The sequence below is a fragment of the Crinia signifera genome, chromosome 2 (genome assembly GCF_055691185.1).
Source record: "Crinia signifera chromosome 2, ASM5569118v1, whole genome shotgun sequence".
Classification (NCBI taxonomy): Eukaryota; Metazoa; Chordata; class Amphibia; order Anura; family Myobatrachidae; genus Crinia; species Crinia signifera.
The window spans coordinates 324,456,258-324,476,823 of NC_139218.1; the positions used below are offsets into that span (position 1 = coordinate 324,456,258).

Below are 20,566 nucleotides of genomic sequence, written 5' to 3' on the forward strand. Positions count from 1 at the left end.
GAAGTGCGGTCTCTGTTGCTGGTTCAGACGTACTAGAGCTAGATAGCCCTGTTTTTTGGGGGGGATAGGGACTGCCGGGACTGCCCAGCTACTGATTTATTCTGGGCATTGCTCCTTGCATATTTTTCTAGCTTTGCGTCTACCGGTCACGTATACTGATTCAGTATACGTGACCGGTAGACGGGATGCCGGATGTCATCTCCCTTGATGTTGAGATTCCTATTTCGACCGTCCGGCATACCAATTGACGTCATGGTAACCGCATCACAAAGTATCACATATCTGTAAGTTTAATGTATTTACATATTACGCTGTATGACACCGGTCTATACACGAGTACATTGTCATTTTAAATACAAAAAGTCACAAGCGCCAGACATACAAAGGCGGCGTTTTTGCGGTGGTCTAATATTACAGCTTTATGATGGTTATGTCCAGTAATCTGCAATTTCAAAGAGGTAGTGATATACGTCGGTCCGCTGGGCAATTTCATGAGCCGTCTCTCCCAACGTATTTGTCAGATGAGGTTTGATATAGCGGTTCATGAGGAGCAGCTCCAAGATTTGCCGGCTGCCCCTGTTGGCGGCGGCCAGGTGGAGCGGGGTGAGTAATCCCTTAGTCTGCATGTTGATGTCAGCACCGTGCTGCAGCAGGAAGGAAGCAACAGAAGTGTTGTTCCACTTGCAGGCGCTGTGCAGTGGGCACCACCCGTCTATAGTGACCGCGTGCACATTTGCTCCCTGTTCAATGAGTTCACGCACCACACACAGGTGACCGTTGTACGAGGCACGGTGCAGCGGGGTGTAATGGTCTTCATCGGTTGTGTTCACAAGATCTGGGTGGACTGACAGGACTTGCTGAACGGTTCCGAGCTGCAGGGAGAAAATGAACAGATAAAAGATATGATAGTTACACAATGTGACTGCAGGATGTTTGCAAGGACAAAGTGAAAAAAAAAAAATTACCATAATTTATTTGATAAAGTCTTCCCAATTCCTAGACTGGCCGGGCCATTGCCTGGCATCTCACTAGGAACTAATGACACCTCACAATTGATGATATTAGTGTCTAGATAACCAATAGGCTGGGTAATGCTCTGGCTAACAAAATGGCTGCTTCAGCTGGGAGTTAGAAATGGCTGCTCTTTATTAGTACTTTTGCCAAATAAACAAAAGTTCTCCCATGTGTGTGTGTGGTGCTATCCTCAGAGCTTTCTGTGACAAAGTATTGGAAGACCAATGAACTGAAATATCCTATGCTTTTATTCATGTACCCCCAATCCAACCATTAGGTCTGATTCCAATTTGTACAGTAAAGAGAAGCAGCTGTCTAATACCATACAACTGAAATACTAATGCAACAGCAGGCTCCTGTAAGTGATGGACTCCTGCCAGCAAATGCGATCAGAGTGCTGCATCCGAAGAGGAGGCATCAGATCACCACAGCAGTCCATGGCCAGTCTACGTAAGCCGAAACTTGATGGTCACAGGCCACAGTAAGTCCACGTAAGCTGAAGCTTCATGGTCGCAGGCCTCGGCCAGTCTGTGAAAGCCAGTGATGGCTAACCTTGACACTCCGGCTGTTTTTGAACTACACATCCCAGCATGCCCTGCATCAGTTTTAGCATGGCCAAATAGTAAAACTGTAGCAGGGCATGCTGGGATGTGTAGTTCAACAACAGCTGGACTGTCAAGGTTAGCCATCACTGGTGTAAATCGAAGCTTACTCAGACTGGTTGACAGAACTGGTGACCAAGGAGCTGACACAGAGGTTAGTATGTTTATGAGGCAGATTGGCAGGAATATAACCAGTATGGAGCACCATGGCCGATTTATTATAAATGTTCTGGTAACCACAGCTGCTTTATAATCCTTGCTCATTGCTGTGGCATTTACATTGTCAGTAGGGGTCACAATGAACGAATGAGGGGCACAAGTCCAGGTATAATCAATGAGACAGAGACAGCCTTTATCATCATCATCATCCCGATACTCCCATATGACAACTGAACATTACTGATCAATGAAGGGAGAATGGCAGGACAGTGCCCATACTGCGGAAATAGCAATCACAGTGCACAGTGGCACCCTATGTCCTGCACTATAACCCATAGCAACTAAAAGGTCTGTTTGGTTGCTATGGGTTACAACACAATTGGGATCTGTGCACATTTATTAAATAAGGCAAAGGTTTTATTCGCTTACTCTGTTGTTTTCAGCAGCAAATAGCAGCAACTCTTTGGGGTTATCCTTCAGATTCTCCTCCTGTGTCTGGTACCAGCCTTCATCCTTCTCCTCATCTTCATCATCAGAATCCCCCAGCCACAGGCTCTGGGTCCCGGTTGGAATGAGATGTCTGTGAGTTTCCAGTAGATCCAGCTGGTTAAAGTCATCGGGAAAGTAATCGAGTTTCTCCTGCAATTCACATTCTTCCTCTGACATGTTGGCTGTGCCTTGGCCCTGGGCAGAGGTGACAGAGGCCAGGCTGGGAGAGTCCTGTTCCTGCAGGCTTGTCATCTGGAAGAGGCAGGGAACAGGTACAGAAGGAGAGACTGAGTGTGGTGATTGTGGCTGAGTAACATTGCTCACCTGCATTGTTGCACACACAGCAAGGATTAAACGTCTCCCATCCATTTCTATACCCACGTATAAAGATAGCATGACCTCTATAGTATTATTACATTATATAGTGTTCATTCTAGCACCCTGCACCTGTCACAGGATGACACACATTAGGTCAACCACTGAAGGCGACAGGGCTTAGGTAGACAATGGGAAGGTCGACACGCAAAAGGTCGTCACAAGTATTTTCATACCCTACCATCCACTAGGGCAGGAATGGGGAACTTTCGGCTCAGCTGTTGTTGAACTACACATTTCAAGCGGCCCGCAGCCAGCTGGAAGCGGGCAGAGCATCAGATGTGAGCACAGGACACTAAAGGTGGGGCCCCGGCGAGCAGTGAGGAGGTGCCGGCCGCCACAGTCAGATGTGTTTGGCATCCTACCCCTGCTGCTGCAATCGTATATCACCCTACTCCACAATCACAGTGACAGCAGTGTTTGGGGAGGGGGGAAGCAAGGGGGAAGCTTGCTCCCGTAACATGCAGAGCGGAGGAAGGCGGTAGTAGGAGCCCAAGCATCTCCTGTCCTTGCAGTGCCTGCTTTGCCTCTCCTTCCTCTGGCTCACACAAGGGGCTGGGAAACATACAGAGAAGGGAGGGGGCAGAGTGGGGGACATACAGTGAAGGAGGGTCAGGCTGGGGGACATACAGTGAATGGAGGCAGTGATGGCCATTCAGAGAAGGGGGAGCAGGGGCAGGCTAGGGGACATACAGTGAATGGGGGCAGAGTGGGGTACATAGTGAATGGGGGTCATACAGTGAATGGGAGTCATACAGTGAAGGAGAGTCAGGCTTGGGGGACATACAATGAATGGAGGCACTGATGGACATTAAGAGAAGGGGGGCAGGCTGGGGGACAGAGTGAATGGGTGCAGAGTGGGGAACATACAGTGAATGGGGTACATACAGTGAAGGAGGGGCAGGCTGGGGGAAATACAGTGAAGGGGCAGGCTGGGGGACATAGAGTGAATGGGGCAGAGTGGGGGACCATTCTGATGTGATAAATGATTCAAAGAATGTCAGGATGAATGGTCGGCCCCCACACATTTACACTTCAACAAATCTGGCCCTCGTCGCAAAAAGTTTGGCCACCCCTGGTGTAGACGAACAAGGAGCATTGCTTTTACCCAGAGGCTGTGCTTAGCTTGTTGTAGCACATTGCACTGGGCCTACACGACAGCATCAAGTCCCTTTACACCCAAGGACTTCTTGCCCAACCTTAGTACTACCCTATACCCAATAACGGAGACATAACCAGCTTTTGACACGATGGGGATCAAACATGGAAAAATAGATTCTCTGGGCCAGTTGTTACTCATATAAGGCCCAACATACGAAATAACAAAACAAAATACGGTACTTGTTTCCTAGCACGGCGCCAGCGATTTTAATTGTATCCATCGGGTCGATCGCATCGCATGCGATGGACCCGATTTTGACATTGGAACCAATGTAAAATGGTCCCTGAGACCTGATTTTACATTGGACCCAATGTTAAATGCCCCCCAGACCCCAATTTTCATTGTATACCCACCCTGATGGGTCAAATGTCCCCCCATTGTTAACGCCACCCCACAATGAACGCCAACCCGAAGCATGGCGAGCGCAGCGAGCCCGCAAGGGGCGGCGGTACGCGTCCTCCGACCTTTCCATACCCCCACTATCCACGTCGGCGTGGAGTTGATTTTATCAACAGGGGCACGCTGCGCTCACCACGCTTCGGGCTCGGTGGCTCGCTGCACTTGCCACACTATATAAAATCAACTCCACGCCGACGTGGATAGTGGGGGTATGAAAAGGTCGGAGGACGCGTACCGCCAAGCTTCGGGTTGGCGTTCATCGTGGGGTGGCGTTAGTAATGGGGGGGCATTTCATATACAAATTACCCATCAGGGTGGGTATACAATCAAAAATCGGGTATGGTGGGTTATTTAACATTGTTTCCTATGTAAAATCGGGTCCATCGCATTGGTCACATTGTAAATGGCATACAATGGACCGGATTTTACATAGGAATTTAACATTGAGTACAATGCATACAATGTAAAATCGGGTCGGTCGCATCGCATGCCATTATAATGGCACGCGATGGACCTGATTTTACAATTGTCGGGAAAGGAGAAAAAAAGCCAGAAATCGCGTCGGTCAGGTCCCATCGCATACCTCAACTAAAGGTATGCGATGGGACCCGATGGGCGCCGTGCTAGGAAACAAGTACCAAAAATACCTCTCCCTATATGCCCAATATTATGCCCCCTGATCTGTGCTGTGCCCACCCTCACCCGTTTCATATGAATTATTGTCTATAGCAGTGAAGCAGAACCTTTGCACTGCAGCTGTTGTTGAACTAAACACCCCAGCATGCCCAGCAACAGTTTTAGCATGGTCAAATAGCAAAACTTTTGCAGGGCATGCTGAGATGTGTATCTGGTCTATGGCTTCCTAAAAAAACTGTATAGTACTTGTGTATTTACAGGGCGCCCACTAAGCTATTTGCTTAGTGGGCTATTCTGCGTAGTGAAATCGCATCGCATGGCACTTTTTCGTGCCGTGCGTTGTGATCTCACTAGTTAATTTATTCACTGCACCCTGGCCACGTATCGCATCGCATTTAGCACAACACCCCCAGTGTACAGGTCTATGCGATGCAGTAGGATTTAGCACACCCCCACTAACCACGTCACTCCGAAGCATGGCGAGCCCCGCGAGGGGACGTGGAACGCGTCCTCCTGACGTTTTCATACCCCCACTATCCACGTCAGCGTGGAGTTGATTTTATAAAGTGTGGCGAGCACAGCTAGCCACCGAGCCCGAAGCATGGCGAGCGCAGTGAGCCCCGCGAGGGAACACGGAACACATGTAAAGTAATCCGCGTCCGCTCACCACGCTTTATAAAATCAACTCCATGCCGACGTGGATAGTGGGGGTATGAAAAGGTCGGGAGGACACGTAACCGCGCCCGCTCGCCACGCTTCAGGGTGATGTGGATAGTGGGAGTGTGCAAAATAGCACGCGATAAAATCGCATGGGTGCTTTGAAAATGAAGTATCATCACATCTCATCGCAGGGGTGCTTATACAATGAAAAATTGCATTGTATTGCAAATGGCATGCCATGCGATGCGATCTTCCTACGGTGCCGTACCCATGTAAATTGGGCACGCTGCAAATACACAAGTACCAACTGTATTGTTCCTTTCCTCTTCTGTAATCTACAGGCCCTGTAGTGCACATTCCCCATTTTTATGTTTATGCACTATTCCTCCACAATACCATCTGTATGTTCTATATTGTTCCCTCTCCTCCTCCCTAGCCTCCATGTCCAGTCCTGACTCCAGGTTTTGATAGGGATGGCAACCAGTGGGCTCCTATCAAGGTGTCCAGAACCAGTACTGCTCCGATTTACAGCTGTCTGAGCGCCTGCTCCCTCTGCAGGCCCCTCTATGTCTATGCCACTGTCAAATAATAGAACCCCTGCACAAGTACTGCTGCAATCCAACTAAAAATAACCTATTTCTGGAGTACTGCCTACAGTGGACATTGTGAGACTTGTAGTTCCCCAGCAGTCTAGGAGCTAGGCATCTTCATAGCCTGCAACTGAATCATTGTGATAAAAATATGCATTTAGCCACCCAGGCTCTTAGTATTGCAAAAGGAAGAGAAATAACAATGATAATGATAACACACTGCAGAATCTTTGAAGGTAACCAGTCAGCTACAAGAATGTAACATATAGATATAAAGGTCCATGCACAGATCCTCCCCCTCAATCCTCACCTCTCTCCAGTCCAGTCTGCTCCAGTCCAGTGAGTGTTGCTGGAGCCTGGAAACGATGCTGCTGTTGTTTCACTTTCTATTCTAGATCTTCTTGTCTTGTCTGATGAATGGGAAAACTACCATTCCCATGATGCATTGCTGCCATGATATTTCACATCCTGTTTCCCCCCCATAGAGGCTAAACTGGGCGTTACCTATTTTGTGTATGGCACAGGAGCCATTTTGCTGTTGCCCTTCGCAGAAACTTGACTTTTCCAAGTCTGCTAGATAATGGCGCCCGCACCTGAACTGGAGCCTCCTGGTTGAAGACATTTTTTTTCCAGGTCTTTTGACAGAAACGTGAAGAAAATGAATTTTTGCTGAAACTACCGGTAATAAATAAGCAGCTGTGACTGATACCGGTGATCCATGTGTTGTTATAGCTAAATCATCGTGGACAGCTTGGTGTCGTAACTCTCTGCAGAACTGAATCTTCTAACCAGAGCAGAGCATGCTGGGAGTTGTAGTTCCCTCCTGCAGCTCCCAGCATGCATTGCTTGCAACATTTTCCCGGGATCTAGCTGACTGTGAGAGCGAGTGAGGTGGGTATTGCAGCAAGTTACCCTTTGGCACTGGGATTGCCATGCATGTTTCTGCCTCTAGCATTGTAGCCATGTAGGCTGCCTGGTGCCTCATATATAATTACAGGTATAGGTTGCATGGGTCTTCAACCTGTGGCCCTCCAGATGTTGTGAAACTACATGTTCCAACATGCATTGCCATATTTTTTCCTATGAGAGCATGCCAAAACTGTCAGGGCATGCTGGGACATGTAGTTCTACGACATCTTGAGGGCCACAGGTTGAAGACATGTGGTAGAGTCAGACTGTAAGCCCACATGACTAGTAACTTTTCCTTTATCTGCCTGTCTATCTGTATTGCATACTAACTTAATGCCCCATGCACTAGTGCAATTTGGACCACCATGTCTACACGATTGTATGTCATTTAATTCTGATCCAATGTGCAGAGAATATATGAACATTCACATCAGTCCCTGCCCCAGTGGAGCTTACAATCTATATTCCCTACCACATGTACACACACAGGGCCACCAACACGGGGGGGGGGGTACTTGAGTCCCGGGCCCCGACGCTCTGATAGAGGGAAGGGCCTGGACAGCTCTATCCCCAGCAGCACCCCCACCCTTTCACATTCCTTGTATACCGCCTCACGCCCCCTCATTCTTCCGCCGTCCAGCGTGCGGTCACTATGCAGCCGGGCCCGGTAGTGAGCCTGCCCGGCTCCGACTTCATTGCGGGCCACGGCAGCACATCGTGACTGCGCACTTCGCAGTCACATCTTCCTCCAGGAACAAGCCTGCCGTCGGCCTGGGACTCGGACAAGGAAGCCCCCACTGCGCAGCGTGACTTATGAGACGAGCCTTGCTGCATGCTGCAGATTTGGGAACTTTGAAACTGCACTGCACTGCACCTGTGAGAGTAGAGGAGCTGCCAGCCACCCCAGCCTTATGGTACTGAAACTTTAATTCATGGGAAGGGGGGGGGATCAGTCCCGGGCCCCAAAATTCTTAGTGGCAGCCCTGTGCACACAAAGACATTCTAGGGTTAATAAGTAGATACGTCACTGATGATGCCACTGAAAAAAGTCAATAGAGTTAGACTGAAACGTTGAACGAGATACCCAGAGTGGGGAGTGAATTCTTTCTACATGTCCTGTGAGTGCTGCCGAAATCTCCTCTATAGGATCACTGGGGATCGGGCCTGCCAGGTTGTGCATAGCCATACATGCATGTTATGAGCAGACACATCTTACTGTTACCGCTTTCATATCACAAAGCCTGCTCTGACCTGGTATTTCAAGACGTTTCCAAACCGGGTCTGAGCAAGCTAATCCCCTCTCACATTGCATGTTGGAGCCGGTTTATTACTGGGTTACTACCTGGTTGGTGCATTTCACACTGAACTCGGTGTAAATGTAATTTATGATGTAATTTTTTATGGACTTTTCTGACTCACATATGACATTATACACTATAAAGGATGGGCTGGGGCTCTGAGCAGTGCAGCAATGTTATTACAGATTATTGCATCCTTGACAGTCCCAGTTATTTGTCTGTCAATTTCAGCCTCACCTCCTCATCACTCCAGACATAATGTTAATACACTGTAAAGTACGCTGTATAAAAGGGATGCAGTTGAAATCGCGGCGGTCGGTATCCCGACCGCCAAAATCCCGGCACTTTGTCCCTCTGTGAAAGTCCACGACACCCATAGAGGGAGAATAAATGAGTGTGCCGAGCATAGATCCACGTCCCCCCTTGTCGGGATTCCGACCGCCGGGATTTTGAACCAATCCCATATAAAAACCGCTTTTCCACTCCTTCCAATGTGCTTCCTGATTCTGGATGTGACATCATGCAGGGAGACAGCCTATCACCTCCTTTTGCAGAGTCATTGGTTGAAAATACCGGGTCCGAGGCTTTCACACTGCCAAATCAATTGGCTATGAGCTGTGTAGTTCCTTCTTTTAAAGCGGTTTGACATACCAGGTTTTTTGACCCGGTAAATTGACTGAGGCGCTTTGACACTGCAGCTAGAACCAGGTTGACACCCCTCTGAATAGGCAATATACCATGTTATAGATGCTGTGTGAAAGAGGTATGTCACTGCATGGTCACTCCTACTTCCTGCCCTGAGAGTCTGCAAGAAACGGGATGTCTCTGTGTTTTCCCCTATGTTGGAGATGATAAATGAGGCACAGTGTTACAGCTGCAATTTGTGGGCTCTGAACCACCATATACACTGCTTGGCATAGCACCTGCCAGTAATGTGTGCTGCTTGGAAGGGGTATAAAGATGTTAGGCATGCCCAAACTCCAACACTTAGATGCAAAGTTTGGGTATTTGTTATACCCCAAGTATCTAATGCATAAGCTAGGATTACTAAATGCCTCGTCTAAGACACATTATAAGTATAAAAAAAACCTCAACTAATACCCCTTTGAGACATACGGCAAAATCACGGGATTTTTCACGTGCACGCGCACAATGCCGGGACTAGGGTATGTCTGAAAGGGTCTACCCGGGATTTTAGTCCTCTAAAATCCCGGGTCCTGCGCACCTGCAATGGACCAGGGATTTTAAAAAACCCGGGTTTGAACCGGGACTAAAATCCTGGGTAGTATGTCTGAAAGGGGTATAAACAAGGTCTCTAATCTACAGTATAACTATCGCCAGCATGCAGAAGGGGGCGCTGTAGTCATGAGACTACAGCCTATAATTTCACAGCACATTAGTGACATTGTTATTATTATTTATTACTAGAGACAGGATTATATGCAACATAAAAAGCTTGAAATATGCATGCAAATATGCATGAAAAATACTTAAAATATGCATGAAAAGTGTTAAAATATGCAACATTCAATAATAAAAAAAGTAATTTTTAACTTATTTATTTAAAAATCATTATACAATTAGTTTCTAATAAACCTCAAAAATAGGCCCACAGCATCTGCAGATGTCTAGTGCTGTACACAGGATTTTTGGTACTTGTTTCCTAGCACGGCGCCCATCTCCTCGCATACCATAAGGCATACAATGGTATGCGATGCGATGGCCCCCGATGTCATACAATGTTAAAATTGTATATGGCATACAATGCGATGGTATACGATTTTAAATTGTATAAGCACCCTAATGGGTGCTTTCAATGTTAAATGGCCCCCCTATAAGATTAATAATTGTATAAGCACCATATTGTTTGCTTAAAATGTTAAAAGAACCCCCACGACACCCTCACTATCAACGCCAACCCGAAGTGTGGTGAGCGGCGGCGGTACGCGTCCTCCGACCTTTTCATACCCCCACTATCCACGTCGGCGTGGAGTTGATTTTATATAGTGTGGCGAGCGCAGCGAGGCGAGTGGACGCGTATTACTTCACATGTATTCCGCGTCCGCTCGCCACGCCACATAAAAATCACCCAATAGGGTGCTTATACAATTTAAAATAGTATAGGGGCTTATACAATTTTTAATTGCATCGCATGCCATATATGGCGCCGTGCTAGGAAACAAGTACCGTTTTTTTTTTTCTTCCTGGCTGCTACAGCAGACTGCAGCATCCAAAGCTGCTCTTGCATCAACTACATGGACCCTCATCTCCAGCGCCGATGGATCAAATGTCAGCATAGCGTGTGACGCCGGCGCAGTGGAAGGCTTCCTCCCTGCGCCGCATTCTCACTGTGACACAGCATTTCCTCTGCACTGCGTGATGTCACAACCCTTCCGCCGGCCTCCTCTGCTGCAGAAGTCTGTCTCTTGGTGTAAAGTCCCAGGCCAGGGGCAGGCAAAGGTTCAGGAGCTTTGTAATGGCATCCGCTCGACTGACTTTTATCAACATGGATTGGCAGCCTAGAGCAGTGTCAGACATAGCGTACATCCAAGGTTCCCCACACTGCGCACATATTGCCCCAGCCTGCATACTCCACCACTACCTGGCCAGCAGCAGCAGGGCAAAGCAGTGCTCTGACTCGCGGGTGGGAAGAGGGCAGGGCCTAAAATATGCACCATCACTAGATTTTAGGTAAAATATGCAATAACCAGTGAGAATGGGCAAAATATGCAAATGTATATAATCCTGTCTCTATTTATTACCAGTTACTTATATAGCACACACATTCTGCAGCGCTTTACAGAGAATATTTGAGCATTCACATCAGTCCCTGCCCCAGTGGAGCTTACAATCTATATTCCCTACCACATGTACATGCACACACATGTAGGTGCCATGAGTGAGGTACTGCACCTCAAACCTCATTGATGTTACTAGTTCATAATGTGCCCACATGCTGTGTTATTTGTTCTAGGTGCGTTTTGGGTACTCTTTACCTAGCACGGCGCCCACGATTTTGATCGTGGGCATCGCAGGTAAAAAAATCGCGGGCATCGCGGCCATTGAATGCACTTAAAATCGGGTGCGACGCGATGCCCGCGATTTCCCATAGGGAACAATGTTAAATTTCTCAATTGACCCGATTTTACTGTTCAATGCCTCAATTGACACGATTTTTCCATAGGAAACAATGTTAAATGGCCCACAGAGGCCAAATAGGCACCCTGAAGTGTGAAATGGCCCCCACAATTGGTAACGCCACCCCACGATCAACGTCAACCCGAAGCGTGGCGAGCGGCGGCGGTACGCGTCCTACGACCTTTTCATACCCCCACTATCCACGTCGGCGTGGAGTTGAGAATAGAATAGTGTAGCGAGCCACCGAGCCCGAAGCGTGGCGAGCGGACGCGGATACCTTCACAGGTAAACGCGTCCCTTTGCGGGCTTCACAGGTATCCGCGTCCCCTCGCGGGGCTCGCTGCACTCGCCACGCTTCGGGCTCGCCACACTATTCTATTCTCAACTCCACACCGACGTGGATAGTGGGGGTATGAAAAGGTCGTAGGACGCGTACCGCCGCCCCTCCCGGGCTCGCTGCGCTCGCCACGCTTCGGGTTCACGTTGATCGTGGGGTGGCGTTAACAATTGTGGGGGCCATTTCACACTTCAGGGTGGCTATTTGGCCTCTGTGGGCCATTTAACATTTTCCTATGGAAAAATCGTGTCAATTGAGGCATTGAACAGTAAAATCGGGTCAATTGAGAAATTTAACATTGTTCCCTATGGGAAATCGCGTCGGTCGCGTCGCACCCGATTTTTTAGTGCATTCAATGCCCGCGATGACCACGATGGGCGCCGTGCTAAGTAAAGAGTACCGCAATTTGTACACTAGATCACATCGCATCTAGGCCCTTATTCAGATCTGATCACAGTACAAATTTGTTCTCAAAATGGGCAAAACCATGTGCACAGCAGGTGGGGCAGATGTAACATGTGCAGAGAGAGTTACATTTTGGGTGAGGTGTGTTGAAACTGAAATCTAAATTGCAGTGTAAAAATAATTCAGCCAGTATTTACCCTGCACAAAAACAAAATAACTCTCTAAACATTTACATTTGCCCCACCTGCAGTGCACATGGTTTTGCCCATTTTGATAACAAATTTGTACTGCGGTCAGATCTGAATAAGGGCCCTAGTTCACATCACATGTAATACGCTACAACAGCGTGCATTGTGATCTAGTACAAATAGTACTACCTGCACATAATTTTTTGGCTTACGATCAAAGGCGTAACTACCATCGTTGCAAGGGGTGCAGCTGCTATAGGGCCCAGAGCTGAAGGGGGCCAATCTTTACTGTCTAAGTAATATGTTTTACATACATTTATCACCATCAGTTGCTAAATGGGGACCTTTACAAACTTTTGCTATGAGGCCTACAAATTTCTAGTTACACTCCTGCTTGCGATATGAACTACACGGGAGCGCGCATCACAAGCCAAAAGAAACGGTGCGATTTGAACTACAGGTGATGAGTTTTGCACTAAAAAGGCATCCGGGAATCATGCAGTGTGTGGGCACCTATACACTACGTACTCATAACCATACTGGTTAAGAAGAGAACACTTCTGTTGGTGGTAGGTACAGTTTTGGGAACTATGACATGTTTGGGATTTGTAATTATACGGTGACGCTTTTCTAGATCGCTTTATTGCCAATGCTTTGTTCTACTTTATAACCGCAATTATACATTCCTGCATCGCTGCATGAGGTGTCAATTTATGTGTGAAATTAAAATAACTGACTGATACATACTGATTATTATTATTTTTGTTCTAGGCTTTGTGTCAGCGCTGCATCGTGCACAGCCATGAGCTCTTCTGGAAATGCTCTGTAAGTAACCAGAGCTGTTGGCTGCTGATCATCGATAACATTTCTAGTAGTCAGCGAAAAAGTAAATCAAATAAATGATTGTTCACAGCAGCACAGATGATTTTCGGAGATAAAAGTGATGCTCTTGGTGCGGCAATGTCTCGTATATTTGTTTCAGTGAGTGAGGAAAGGGCTGAGTGTGAGAGCATTCCCAAGGCTGAGAGTAGCAAGGTCCTCTGGCAGCGCATCAATGAGTCTGTGCACCTGTGGCAGAAAGATTGTGGCATGGAGGAACTGTTTGTGAAATAATGTTCATGCTTCCAGTGTGGTTTATTATATTTCGTTATTATATAAGTATTGCTTAGGCAATACAAAGCGTTTGCTATTATTAGTGCTTTTTCTCCCTAGAATCCTTTTTAGAGGTACTTTATATAAGTACGAGATGTCTATGACACTCACACGATATTAAATAGAATTAATTGAAACATACCTCCTGAGCAAAAATATCACAATGTACAACGTTAACAGTAAGAAAGTAGATTCTTTACCCCCCCCCCTCCCACAGCCTAACCCCCCCACAGCCTAACCCCCCTCCCACAGCCTAGCCCCCCTCCTATAGTCTAAACCCCCTCCCACAGCCTATCCATATTCCCACCACACCCTAACCCACCTCCCACAGCCTAACTCTACCCTCCCCTCTCACAACCTAATCCCTCTTCCCCAGCATAACCTTATCTTCCCCTCCCCAGCCTAACCCTATCCTGCCCCTTCCCAGCCTAACCCCATCCCCCTGGCCTAACCCTATCCTCCCCTACCCCGGACAAACCCTATCCTCCCCTCTCCTGGATTAACTCAATCCTCCCCTCCCCCAGATGAACCCTCCCCTTCCATCCCCCAGCCTAACCCTAGCAATACACTCCCCTCCCCCACAGACAGTTATACACCCCCTCCCCTCCACAGCCTATCTATACACCCATTCCCCCACAGCCTAACTGTAACTATAGACCCCCTTAGCCTAACCCTAAGCACATACCCCCCCCCCCCCCCATGGCCTAATCTTAACTATACACCATCCCCATTAGGCTAAACTTACATTTATACACCCCCCCCCCCATAGCCCAACCTTCATTATACACACCCTGTAGCCTAACTTTACAAATAAAGCCCCCATAGACTAACCCTATCTATACACTCCCCACAGCCCAACCATTCACCACCCACCTGCAGCCTAACCCCACCCATTCCCCTCCCCACAGGCTACAAGTGATCGGTGTCCAGGTGCTCACTCGCCACACATGCCCACCCAGTCACTTCCCTGCCCAATAGCCTGGCCGAAATACTAAGCCATATTTCACACAATAACAGTCCTCACAGGTTAAGGTGGCGTAGCCCCCTACGACGGTGTGTAGAGCGCCCGCAGGGTGCAATGAATCACCTAGTCTCGATATAATTACACATGTAAGTGCTGCAACATAACTTTATCGACGGCTGACGCCTGTGCTTTTCGGGACAGTGTTATAATGGGATCTCATATAAGTGTTAGGTAAGGCCACATTCCATTAAGCTGCTGTCATATCTACAGATACCATCTACCACTAAACCATAGTGCAGGTCTGTAGCACCAGTCTGCAGGCCTGTCATTCACTCTCTGCCCATACACATGTGTCTTCCTCTTACCATCCAACTGCTTCCTAGGGGTAACAAGGAGAGTGTAATGTATATACCTCAGCTCAGTAATACACAGCCTATGGTGTACAGAGTAGTATAAATGCCGCCTGTACACTTTGCTATATGCTGCAGTACTTTTAGATTAGAATGTAGAGTGAAATAACTGTACGGGTATAATGTAAAATAAACTATTACTAAGCCTGGGGCTGCTGAGCGTGACATTTACATGCTTGTCCTGTGAGTCACCCCGTCACCCACTGTGTACTCCGGGCACGAGTCCAGGCACTGCGATGCTTATTGGCATTATACTGTATTGCATTATGGTTTATAATGGAGGAGAATATCTGCACTCATGCGACACATGCCTTGCTATAACCCCCCCTCCCCTACTACAGTCTGGCTGCTTGGCATGGCTGGCGGAGAACCGGATCAGTGAGCTTGTATAGCCTCACATGTGTGATCGAGCTGAACTGAGTAAAGTGTAGGGTGGGCTCTGGTACTGCCTGCAGAGTTTGGTGTAACATGGTATGGGGGTATTCACATGGCCGGCATTTTCACCAATATGAGCTCCCCATTTGAGGGGTAAGGGCAGGCAGTGCTGTATATAGTGCAGTGTATTACTGTATGTCTGTCATTTCACAGTCACACAATTCCCAGCAGCCTCTGCAACTGCTCTAGAGTTCAGGAGCTGGTCACATGACCAGTGTCAGGAGAGGACAGTTGGACTGTGGGCAGCAATTGGGGGGTGCAGCCTTAGGTAATGACCAGAGAGGTGGGAGCGGGGGCTGCTGTGTTACTGGTGATGGTGGCTGTGTGGGGCCACATTCCATGGAGACATGGGACCCCCAGTGCTGAGAGACATGATGTGAGAGTGAGGCAGTCTACAACCTCTGCATCCACCTGACAGCGGTGGGAAGAGATATATGGACAGCACCAGCACTTAGGCTTCCGGCAGCCGACAGTGACAGGAGGCAGGTTCTGAGGTAACACCCGGAGCTCCTTATAAAGAGAGAAGGCGGCATAGCTGCAGTCTGTGGTGTCAGGAAAGCCTTAGGTTATTACACAGTGTCAGATAGCTACATAAATACAGAACTGAGCTTTATCTGAACAAATATCTATAGTGTTCTTATGCCAGAGTTGCTTCTGTAGGAATAGCACAGTCAGTGCCTCAGTGTGAGTAACCTTTATACCCCTTACACACTGTAAGTGCCGGGTCGCTACTGGGATTTGGACAGAGGTTAGTCCCGTGAGCGACCCGGCATTTGCGGTCTGTAAGCTCCCTGTGCAACCCGGCTTACTGCTCACTGATGTCACATGGGGGCGGCTCGGTGCAGCGGTGCATCATCGTGGTGGTGGTGGTGGAGGAAGAAGTGCTTGGAGCTGCCTTCTCCATAGTGTGAATGGGACCTGGGTCACCCCCCGTCGTGGTACCCCAGCGGTCAGATTTTAGTGCATTCCAAAATGCAATAAAAACCCTGATAACTGTAACCCCCTGTTGACTGGGTTTTTTAACGCATCTTTGCGTCAGTGCATCCCACCCATAGTCTCCTTGGGGCGATTTCAGGGCTATTTCTAAGTGATCTGAATAGATCACTTACAAATTAAGGGTGGATCGCTCTGTGTTATACCCCTGGGCGATGGCGATCGCCTGACTAAATCTTGACTTGACTGCATGCAGTTAAAACCAAGAACACTGGTCAGCACAGATCGCTCAGCACACATCTCACACACACACACACACACACACACACACGTGTGTGAGATGTGTGCAGAGCGATCTGTGCTGAAGCACATCCCTCAGCACAGGGCTCCCGCCACCTCGTGTGTATGGTGCGTTACAGCGCGTAGTGTGCTAACCCTATACAGGTGTCAGAGGTAACCGATGAGAAGGTATGTTTGTTCCAGTATAATAAATCCTGTGTTGTTTTGCAGTACAATTACTTTGCATTATAACTGTGTTCAAATATGTTCTCTCTTACTCTTCATATAAATATATTACACTTCATCAAAGAATCTATTCAAGTGGTGCGTTATTGGAATTATTATACCAAAGTATTACAAAAGGTGCATACACATTATGCAATATGGATTTGTCCTTGAATTGCCTGTATTCCTGGACAAACGATACAGTGCATACACATTAGCAGATATGCACAATAATATTGTTGATGATTACTGCATAATGTATATGCACCTTAAGGGCACATGGCAGTTGGTGCAGCGCTAGGGTAATGGGCAGGCCGTTCGGTGGGGCAGTGTTGGGAATAGGGAGGGGATAAGGGCAGATAGGGAGTAGGGGGTGGCGAGTAAGGGCAGGCAGTAATTAGGGAAGGCAGCAGTTTGGGCATTGTTGGAATCGGGGATGCAGACATAGGCGTGCGCAGATCATTTTATTAGGGGGTGCACCATCAAAGGGGTGTGCCTAGCGCCACCTATTGGGCATGTCTACCATCATATATGGGCACTCACTACAAATAAGACGTCTCTCAGACGCACCATAATCTGCTGCCTCTTTCAGTTTTAATCTTCTAATTACTCTGTGTAACGGTACATGCCCATAAAGTCAAAAATATATATGGATGACGCAGGTATGTAGTGATATGACAATGTCTAGTACAATTAACAATGCAAAACACACATAATAGATTGATGGGTGCTTCTTTTAATGGAATACAGTGCTAAAAAGCAAAAGTATTTGGTAAAAGGTATTGCTGGTATTCATAGGTGTTCATAAGGGTGGGCACAGCATTAGGGGGTGCCTGTGCACCCTTAGCACTCAATGGGCGGTATTCAATGAGGCTGATTCGCCAGGTTTTTATGGCGATTTTGTGCTGTAAGGCGAATTTCTGACTAAAACGGTGAATCACCCTATTCAATGACCAGATGGCGAATACATTTCTTTTTATGGTGAAGTGGAATGTGAACTTTTAAAATAAAGTGTTTTGTTTTTTACAATTGGTGTCATCAGGAATTTTATTCTGAGGAGGGGCATGCTATTTTTATTCATGTGCTGTAAGCACATGAATATATATTTAATTAAAAAAAAAAAAAATATATATATATATATATATATATATACAGTATATATATATTTTTTTTTTTTTGGTACTTATGTAGTATCTGGGCTGCCGATTTTGTGATTGTATGCCTTACCTTAAGGCATACAATCAGATGCGATGCGATTCGATGCGATTTTGCATAGGATTCAATGTTAAGAAGGTCCTGTTCATTTCCCCACTATCCAAGTGGGCATAGAGTTGATTTTATATAGCGTGGCGAGCGCAGCGAGCCACCGAGCCCGAAGCGTGGCGAGCGAACGCATATTTCTTAAAAAGTATTCTGTGTCCCCTCGCGGGGCTCGCTACGCTCGCCACGCTTCGGGCTCGGTGGCTCGCTACGCTCGCCACAGGTTTATATCCAACTCCATGCCCACTTGGATAGTGGGGAAAGGAAAAGGACCCCTTTTTCCCATTGAATTCTATGTTAAAATGGACTCAGACCATTTTAACATTGAATCCTATGGAAAAATCTTGACCATCGCATCGCATACGATTTGGTCACATGCGATGCGATCCGATTTCTAAATCGGACGCCCAGATACTACATAAGTACCATTTTTTTTTTACACAGACCAGCCAGCAGGGGGCCGGAGCCGAGCCGCTCATTAGATATTCATATATTCACTTCACCCGATCATAACATATTCATGATCGGGTGTAGTGAATATACGCGGTCCCCTGCTGGCACCCCCGGGGGGCAGCCTGTGCTGCCTGGCACCCGGGGAGCTCTCCTCCCCCCCACAAACGTTCTGGGGCAGGCAGGGAGACTTCCATCTCCCTGCCTGCCACCGTCCTCAGGCTCCCTGCGGCGTTCGCCGCAGGAGCTCAAATTCGCCGGTCAGGGGCAGCGAGCCCCTGACTTGTTGAATACCGGAGCCGGCGAGGCTCCGGAACGCGGCGACCAGTGGATTCGCTGCACATCGCCAACAGGATTGGCTAAACAGGATTCGTTGCACATCGCCAAAAAATCCACATTGAATACCGCCCAATGTGCGCACACCTATGGATGCAGAGCATAATGGCATGTGTACATTGCCCAAGGCTGCTGGTAGCTGCCAGCACCACTGACTTGTTCATTAAGCCAGGATTGTAGGCCGGTCAGCAGGGAAGGTGTGCAGAGCCTTTTAGAAGGAGGCAAAGCCTGGAGAAGGAAGGAGCTTGATGCAGAGCTAAGACCCTGGGGAGGAGGATTCAGGGCCTGGAGAGCCGCATGCAAATTACTGAGCTGCGTACCAGAGAGGAAGGGGGCCAGGTAGTCTGCAGGCAGTGATTGGATGGGGAGACAGGATGCAGGATTGGCATTGGTTGCGAGTACATCCCTGGATCACATCCTCACTGTCTATAGCGTGTATGGGACACTGTAAGAGCTTTGGGGTTGATGTTTCAAGCAGTGGTAAAGTTGTCCAATCAGACTCTACCTACCATTTTATAGAATGTACTTAATAAATGTTACCAGAGCACTGATTTGCTGCTATGGGTACCTTCTCCACTGGTCCTTTTCACTGCTTGATACAAACACCCTGGTCATTTGTGCACTCCGTTCTGACGTCAGTTAATCCATCTTCCCTCTCACTTGTCTTCTACAAAACAGCGATGATGAGGACACGTTCAAAATCCTCGTGGCGACAGACATCCACCTGGGCTACATGGAGAAGGACGCGGTTCGGGGAAATGATAGTTTTGTTACTTTCAATGAGATCCTGAGCCTGGCCAAGGAGCAGGAAGTAAGTGCGGCGTAATTCCCTGTAATAGCCTATCACGTGTACTAGACCAGTGTCAGGTATTACTGTGCCGCTGTCATTATCCTGCTGGGGACACTAGGAACATAGGGAACACGGAGTGTGACTGCTCATAGGTCGCAAGCTGCTATTAAATAGGTGAGCGCCATTATCTATATAATGAGGGTTAATGCACAGTAGCATGATGTATAAATCATTTGCACCCTTATATAATAGTCTGCCGTCACTGGTAATTGGGATCTGTAAACGTACGAGACAACAAGAAAATGGCATTGTAAAAGCCGGGATAGGAAATATTTGCTGGTTATGTATGGCATTATAGAACCACAGTCCATGTGCTGTGATACTGCTCATTTATGCTGACAAGTTCTGTCTGTTCCTTCTCCTTCTAGTGTCTCAGTGTATTAGTTTACATCAGCGGTTTTCAAACTGTGGGTCCTGACCCCAAAGTGGGTCCCGACCACCTCAGCATGGGGTCACGACTTTATGTTGCTGAATATCAGGCTAATGAGTCTGTACAGGGGTACATGGTATAACTCATTAAGTAAACACCCACTGCTTCCTCTTCCATACCCCTGTCACCTTTTTCTATCCCCCCATTACCCACTGTCTCCCTGTCACAAAAGCAGTCACTTTACTTCACCGACCACACATGTGGCGGCCATTCAGTAGCAACTTGCTGGAGTCCTGTAATCATTTTTATTGTCTGACGGGGTCCCAGAGCAAAATAGTTTGAGCAACCCTGGTTTAGATCATTCACAGGTTTCTCATTACTGTTAGAGATTAAAGGGTGACATTAATTACCCCTGACCGGGGAGAGTTGCATCGCAGAACCGTAGAAATGTCAGCAACAGCAGTGGGACCCGAGGAGGCTGCAATGTTGTGTTTGCCCACCCCCTCAACTCTGAATCTACCCGCTCATTTTACATTCACCT

At 47.7% G+C, this 20,566-nt stretch overlaps 2 protein-coding genes across 2 annotated transcripts in view; one reads left to right on the forward strand and one right to left on the reverse strand.

The window, feature by feature from the left end:
- Positions 1–269: 269 nt before the first annotated feature.
- Positions 270–6,543, reverse strand: LOC146057713 (ankyrin repeat domain-containing protein 49-like). Its single transcript, XM_083169306.1, has 3 exons — positions 6,397–6,543; positions 2,205–2,516; positions 270–872 (listed from the first exon to the last, which is right to left on the reverse strand). The coding sequence occupies exons 2-3, from the start codon at positions 2,514–2,516 to the stop codon at positions 429–431; spliced, it is 756 nt and encodes a 251-aa protein (XP_083025432.1). The 5' UTR covers positions 6,397–6,543; the 3' UTR covers positions 270–428.
- Positions 6,544–6,773: 230 nt separating this feature from the next.
- Positions 6,774–20,566, forward strand: part of LOC146057712 (double-strand break repair protein MRE11-like) — an 81,015-nt gene continuing 67,222 nt past the window's right edge. Inside the window, exons 1-3 of the mRNA XM_083169305.1 lie at positions 6,774–6,977; positions 13,133–13,186; positions 19,484–19,616. Of these exons, the coding sequence (XP_083025431.1) occupies positions 13,164–13,186; positions 19,484–19,616 (156 nt within the window). The 5' untranslated portion in view covers positions 6,774–6,977; positions 13,133–13,163. The remainder of the gene's footprint in view (positions 6,978–13,132; positions 13,187–19,483; positions 19,617–20,566) is intronic.